At 36.8% G+C, this 7895-nt stretch overlaps 1 protein-coding gene across 1 annotated transcript in view; it reads right to left on the bottom strand.

Annotated features, from left to right (window-relative positions):
• The window catches only part of LOC18030263 (probable receptor-like protein kinase At1g80640), a 3333-nt gene extending 2037 nt beyond the window's left edge, over nucleotides 1–1296 (bottom strand). Inside the window, exons 1-3 of the mRNA XM_006412465.2 lie at nucleotides 1058–1296; nucleotides 408–569; nucleotides 1–214 (exon numbers count right to left, since the gene is read on the bottom strand). Of these exons, the coding sequence (XP_006412528.2) occupies nucleotides 1–214; nucleotides 408–569; nucleotides 1058–1199 (518 nt within the window). The 5' untranslated portion in view covers nucleotides 1200–1296. The remainder of the gene's footprint in view (nucleotides 215–407; nucleotides 570–1057) is intronic.
• Between the last annotated feature and the right edge of the window lie 6599 nt (nucleotides 1297–7895).

The following is a 7895-nucleotide window of genomic DNA, read 5'->3' as shown; positions in this document are numbered from 1 at the left end:
AGATTAGACGAATGTATGGATTTTGCTTCTTGACTAACGTTTTCGATCTTTTTAACCGCTGCTAGAGTGTGATTGTCTAGACAGGCTTTGTAGACAAATCCGAAACCGCCTCGTCCTACAAGATTGCTGTCTTTGAAACCGCATGTCGCTTTGTCTAGTGTCTTGTAATCGAAGGACTGCACAAAACCCTTCTTGGATAATGAAATCCCACTCTCTTCCCCATGTACAAAACCAATTTAGACATCAAAAATAAAACACAGAGAGCAAGGTCCGAAAATTTGATACCATATGGGATCAGTGAGTTTCCATCCAAACACACAGAAACTCGTTACAAATGTAAGTTAACTTATTTTTCATTCTTGATTTTAGTATGGTGAAACAAAAAAAAAAAAAAAGTAGATTTTTACCTGAGTTCTTGGTGGTTTTAGGAGATTTCTTAGACCGATAAACCCAAAAGCATAAACAAAACAGAATTACAAGTCCTAGTGAAGAGGAGCTGATTATGAGAGCGATTAGAAGTTTCTTGTGTGCATCTAACTTGTGTTCTTGGCCTCTGCCCATTTGGATTCCTGAGATCAGAAAACAAACAAAGAAACCCAGAAAAAGGTTCTTTAGATTTTTCCTTCATTTCATCTTCTCCATGGTGGAATTTCGAGTATCCTGAAGTTAGATTCTAATCAAAATCATTTCTCGAATTCCCCAAACGGATCTAAATTATATATAAAAAAATTAAAAAATTTGCCAGTCCAATTAAATAACTGATAAGAGGATACGTAGAAGACAGCCTATGATCATAAATAAATAGCATTTACGTATAATCATAAATAATTGAAAATCAAAGTTACATTGGTTTTCGAACTTTTAAGTTGAAAACACAGATAAAACCAAGAAAAAAAAAACGAAATGGTAAACAAAACCACATCGCAATCATAACTATCAGGAATTCGTAATCAGCAAATGATCGAAAAATCCCACGTAAATAAATGAATCCAGAACCAAAACCATAACAAACAATAAAAGAAAGAAGCAGAATCAGTATCGATAGAGAGAGAGATACCTGGAGAGAAGGAAGCCATGGAAGTGTAAACAGGGGAGAGAGAAGGCTGTGAAGCAGGTGGATGAAATGCAGTAGAAGCAGAAACACTTGATATGTATTGAAATACAGAGACCTTAAGAAGAAGTTGCAGAATCTTTCTCATTTCCCTAACAAAATACTTCAGATAGAGAAAGAGAGAGAGAGAGATCTTTGAGATTTACGAAGAGCGAGCGAGTGAGATTTATCTTCGAATCTTTATCTCTCTCTCTAATGGAGATGTCTTTAATTTCGTTTCCTTTTTTTCTGTCTGCATAAAGGAGGGAAAGAGAAAGTGGTTTTTTAAAAGTCGAAATCATTCTCTTAAGTTCTTTACTTCTTTATCATCAAATCAACATGTGGGTTTGAATGTGATAACTTGTGAGAACAGAATTTTTTGTTTTTCTTTTTTTTTTTTGGGGTAAACGAACAAAAAAAATTAATTCCTCCTAACCAAAACACTTCATTTTAATCGATGTTATTATATTGTAAATTAAAAGAATTGTATGACGAATGAATTTGTAACTTATTAATTCTGAATTCTGACCAAGTGATCATTTTACAATTTTACATTGGACGACTCATTTAACCTTTTTATGAAAGTTCTTTGTAGCCTGAAGTAGTTTACTGACCACACAGCATCAAAAGTTGACTAGTTATATCAAACCGACAAAAAAAAAAGACGACTTTCTCCCCTCCTCTCTTGATTATATATTGGTATTTTAGTTTGTTCCATTAAAATTATAGAGAAAACTCAATTTTTTTTGCTTTTCTTTGTTTTATACAATGAGGGATGCATATACATAAAGATTAGCAGACACCCTTACACCTTTATGATAGTCAACGGCAGTAATCATAAAGTAATGGCAAACTAAACACAACGACTGTGGAAGAAAGAATTTCGCAAATGTAAGTGTGATTTTTTTTTTTTTGATAAACCTATCGGCTGATCCGGTCGGCCCCGGTAAGAACGTACCGAAGTGTTATAGAGTGGACTTCTCCCTGGTTCAACGGTTCAACGGATACCATGAGCTTCGAGCGAACTCGAGTTAACGGACCATGAGATCCATGAGATCCAATTGGGCCACCACACTACCTATCCGAAATGCTTTCCGACTAATGCTAGGGGTAGCCAGATCGCTTGTTATTCATTTAAGTGAAATTGCACTCTTTTATTTTAATGTTTCTGAGATAAACTTTTCTTTAAATATACCCACTACTGGATAAAATCTTTATGCAATATACACACATATATGAGTCTATTGAAAGGAGTCAATGATTCATATACATACTTCAGTTGCATCGGATTGGATAGTTCTTATTTATACTTTTAAAAATTATTGATTGTTCCAGCTATAGCTAGATAGTAGACAACGAGGAGTACTTCACATGCATGCGAGTTGCGACCCAAAGGCAACCATTAGACTAATATGGCAAATAACATGATGCAACATATATGGGAGTGTAAATGTCTGAAATGTTCCATTTGGGAAATATCCGCATGTGACACAGTTTCACTTGGCTAATGATCGAGTTGACCTAGAAGGACATGTGAAAAGAAGAGAAGAAAAACCTAAAAAGGGAATAAGAAGCTGAAACCTTTTGGATCTAATTAATTGAAATCCAAAATGTTAGTTCCTGGAGTTGCTTGGAGTTCTAGTCATAAATGACTTTGAAGTAGTCCTTTTCATGTATGTAAAAAAAATTAATTCAGTGAATTAATACGTTTGTATTCATATCACATTCGACTTTTACTACAATTCTACATTGATCCCAACTCATTTCCTTTGACAAAAAGATTGTAAACTTTATTTTGGTGGAAATGTATATAGATTGATTAATTAGTTATTGATAAGGGTTTTGTGTGTTTTTCTAATTGAATTACTCTGTATGATTTGAGAATAATTATAGAAGATAATGATTGCTCAAGAGTACGGAACCTTAAGAGAAAAACATCGAATGGAAATGTAGCATCGATAAATCAAATATCAAATCTATGTTCGAGGGCCTTAGATAGTTAGGTAAGCCAATTCATTTTTCAAAGAAAGAAGGAACAGCATCAGCTAACATTTGATCGAACCCGTTCACTTTGGTTAGTCATATGTTCATAGTGTTTATATAAGCTAATGATTCGGTTATAACTAACTTGCATACCAATAAATTGCATAGAGTTTTTTTCTCTCGATTTTTTTTTAAAAGGAAACTTCGTGACATTTAACCTGATTTTAGGCGAAACCATTAGTATTTCGTGGATGCAAATTTAATGACTATGCAAAGTAGGTGAGCATGTAAATACAGTATGTAATAACGATAATTTTGGGTTTAGCCTACCAACCGTTTCTTTCCGATTTCGTAATTATCGTTACCTTTTATAGCAATCATGCTTTTATTTATTTCGCAAACGAACATGTGTTATATATAAACAAAGCATCATTAGTCTTAATTAGCAATATGGCAGTTACAACTTACAAACTGCTTTAATAAATGAATTATATGTTGTCATCATAGCAAAAGAGGGATATATGTTGTTGAAGAGTTTAAAGTCATAACGCAGTACTATACAGAGATATCAATTTTATAGTTATGCTATATGTAATCACTAATGTTCAACAACAATATAATTTCACGTGTTTAAGGAAATATGTACTTACAGTGATTGTCACAATGAGTGGGTCTATGCATTTATGCACAAGAACTGACAGGATAACAAACAGAAGAGAGGAATGGGGTAACTTATAAAAGAGAAAGGACCAATCTATGCCTAGTTTCATTGAAACACAACCCGAGAAATTGATAAAAAGTCGTTACTACCGGATAAGACTTTTAAAGGTCCAAAATCTTATGCAATCATTCCCATTTGACAACAAACTTAAAGTATATGCTGAGAGTAAATCATTTGAACTTTTAAAGGTCCATAACTCCAGGATCCTAATTCTTTGGGCTACATTATAGAGCCTTTTGAGCTGCAAATCCATATAACAGAATCAAAATCAAAACGTTGATTTATTGACCAATTACCATAAGGGAGATTGGTCTGGGGACAATAGAGTAAATAAGTTGAAAGATTGTAGGGTGAGTTTTAAGGAACGTGATAATGATGAGACAGGGACCCACACCACGCAAGAGAAATCAGCTGCCTCACAAATGAGAGAGAGAGAGACGCACACATCGTTAACTAGTGTCGTCGTGGGTTCCTCTCTCAGCCCTAGAAAACCAATTCATTTTCATGTGCCTCTTTCACGTTAAAGCTGAATATAAATCTACTTAAAATAAAAGTTAATATTTTGGTCGACCACTATTCTTTCATTTCAAACGTTGTTGTCTTTTACCTATTCCCAACACAAATATTCTAATTGGTCTTTTTCCATTTAAACATATATATGTAAGTTCATCTATCCACCTAAAAATATCCTAATAGTGATTTAATCAGGGTTTGGCGATCTTTTTGTTAAAAAATGCTAGCAAGTAGTATACAATATTTTATAAGACATACATGTATATGTTCCTTTTCGGCCACTCCAGCTGATTACATCAGCCCATCAGTCGAAAATCTTGAACAGTTACTGCAATACAGTGTTCCGACTCAGATAAATCTTGTCTCATTCGAGAGGTTAGTACAGAGGAGGTTAAGGGGGTTTTGTTTGCAATGCCCAATGATAAGTCGCCTGGCCCAGACGGCTTTACCAGCGAGTTCTTTAAGCAAACCTGGCCGACTGTTGGTCATGATTTTACAGTGACGGTCCAGTCCTTTTTTCTGAAGGGTTTCCTTCCCAAAGGGATCAACTCCACTATCCTAGCGTTGATTCCCAAGAAAGAAGCAGCTCAGGAAATGAAAGACTACAGACCAATCTCATGTTGCAATGTAGTCTACAAAGTCATTTCCAAGATCATAGCAAACCGTCTTAAGCAGATTTTTCCAGATTTTATTTCCCCAAACCAGTCTGCATTCGTAAAGGATAGATTACTAATAGAAAATGTTCTATTAGCTTCAGAGTTGGTGAAAGACTATCACAAGCCATCGATATCGCAGAGATGCGCTACGCAAATTGATATATCTACTCGGTGCAGTGGGATTTCTTGAGGAATACTCTTATCGCGCTGGGGCTTCCAGAACAGTTTATTCATTGGACGATGCTGTGTGTGTCTACTGCATCATTCTCAGTTCAGGTCAATGGTGAATTGGCGGGGTTTTTCCGAAGTCAGCGTGGTCTGAGGCAGGGCTGTTCTTTGTCGCCATACCTGTTCGTGATCTGTATGCATGTGTTATCTAAGATGCTTGATGAGGCTGCAAAAGCAAAGAAATTCGGCTTTCATCCGAAGTGTAAGATTCTTAATCTAACACATCTTTGCTTTGCAGATGATATTATGGTATTCTCGGATGGGAAGAAGCGCTCTATGGAAGGGATCATCAAAGTTTTTGATGAATTTGCAGTAGCTTCGGGTCTCAAAATCAGCTTGGAAAAGTCGACTTTATACCTCGCTGGAGTTGATGTGAACCAACGCCAAGAATTAGAGAATGCATTCCCATTTGGCTCAGGATCTCTGCCTGTTCGCTATTTGGGGCTTCCCTTGCTTACAAAGCGGATGTCGAAAGCTGATTATTCGCCCCTTATTGAGAAGATCCGTACTAAGATCAGTGGCTGGACAGCTAGAGCACTTTCATATGCAGGTCGTTTGCAACTTATCAAATCATTCCTTGCAAGCGTATCAAATTTTTGGATCTCGGCATTCAGGCTGCCTCGATGCTGTATTGATGAAATAGATAGTCTCTGCTCTGCATTTTTATGGTCAGGCCCTACTCTGAATACTAGAAAATCTAAGCTGGCTTGGGATCGTGTCTGTCGTCCTTTGGAGGAGGGAGGTTTGGGTCTGAGACCTCTGAGAGAGGCGAACAAAGTCTGTTGTTTAAAACTGATTTGGAGAATCCTCTCTGCTCGTGGTTCGTTGTGGGTTATCTGGATCAACATGAATCTTATCCGGAAAGGTTCCTTTTGGTCGCTGCAGGAGAATTCTGTCTCAGGATCTTGGATATGGCGGAAGCTGCTGAAGTACAGAGCCATAGCTTACAATCTCTACAAGATTGAGGTGAAAGATGGAATGTCTACGCAGTTCTGGTTTGATCGTTGGTCGATGATGGGTAAGATTCTGGATGTTACGGGTGCAAGGGGCGTTGTGGACTTGGGGATTGCAGCACACGCCACAGTAGGGCACGTTTTTGATAATCATAGAAGAAGGCGTCATCGCCAAACTCTTCTTAATGATATCGAAGATGTCCTGGATCAAGCTCGTCAAAGCAGAGTTAGAGGAGAAAATGACAGAGTTCTATGGAGGCAGTCTAGTGGTAATTTCAAACCGAGCTTCTCAACTAAAGAGACTTGGCTGCAGTTGCTACAATCTTATTCTCGAAATGATTGGTACAAAGGCATATGGCTTAAGAATGCAACACCAAAGTTCTCATTCATTGCTTGGCTAGCGGTTCACAACAGACTAGCCACAGGAGATTGACTTAGACAGTGGAACTTTGGAGCATCGGACCAGTGTATGCTCTGCATGCAACAGGGCGAGTCGCGCAATCATCTCTTCTTTTCCTGCAGTTTTTCGATGCAGGTGTGGAATTTCATTACAAAGGGGCTTTTGCAGCAGAGATGGAGTGAGGAATTGAACACTTGTGTTGATCTTCTCACTCAGAGCAGTTCTGATTTTATTGGCTACTTTTTGTATCGCTATGCTTTTCAAACAGCAATCTCTGTGATTTGGAAGGAAAGAAATGGGCGACGTCATGGCGAGCCCCATCACACAGCGCAGACCTTGAGCAGGCTGATTGATCGTACAGTGAGGAATCGGATACACTCGATTCGAACTCTACAACCTCGCTACAATGAGGCACTAGTCACCTGGCTTGCAGCTTTGGAGGCTTAACATTCAAAACTACTTTTCTTTCAAAATTTTACTTTTTTTGCATCTAATGTAAAAAAGGACAGCTATTTTTTTTGGTGATGAATATAATTTTACATTCTCTTCAAAAAAAAAATTGTCATGCTTTTATCACACTGTTCGTACAATAATACTAAGTTTATGATGAATTTGTGCTGCCTCAAATATGTACATAATGCATCTATTGAATGCTTGTCCATGCATGTCGTATATTATGGTATATATAACGAGTTGGATTGCATCACTTGCATTATATCGTTATGAGTCATATATACATTAATTATTTATCGTATGTCGGGTCACAAGAACTTATATATAAGAACCTGTTACATTTTAGAAAGATAACCTATATGTGTTAAAACCTTTGGGATTATTTGTCCATACTGGCAGTTTTTTAATCAATTGGTACTGAGACATAATACATACTTACTCTAATTTAGCCCAAAAAATAAAAATAAAATACAATACACAAGGAATATTATGGCTTATGGATAGTGACATAGTGTATGAGTAAAGTTTACTTAAAGGTCGTCGCGACGTGAAGATTCGCTTCCAGATTTATGTACGTCTATGTTTCTCATCCAACGATTCTTATTTGATCTCAAGATCACTGCAGAATTCTTTCAACGGCTGCGATTTCCAAGGTCTGCTGACGCCAGCGATTTTAATAAGTGACGTCAACAGGCTTTTATAGGAAAAAAAAAAAACAATTCCTTCTTTGTTTCCATTTAAAAAAATCGCATCTAATGGTTCAGATTTGTTTTGATGTTAATCCAAGGGTGGTAATGTCTATCTTCAAAACATTGTTGTTGTTTGTTAATGGAGATTCCTCTCTCTCTATTCACCAACTTCTTCATTCCATTTCTAATATATCGAAAGAAACAAACCA

This window comes from Eutrema salsugineum, unplaced genomic scaffold, assembly GCF_000478725.1.
Source record: "Eutrema salsugineum unplaced genomic scaffold, Eutsalg1_0 scaffold_1, whole genome shotgun sequence".
NCBI lineage: Eukaryota > Viridiplantae > Streptophyta > Magnoliopsida > Brassicales > Brassicaceae > Eutrema > Eutrema salsugineum.
Note: the sequence above shows the minus strand (reverse complement) of the source record. Positions and strands in the feature narration are given on the sequence as shown.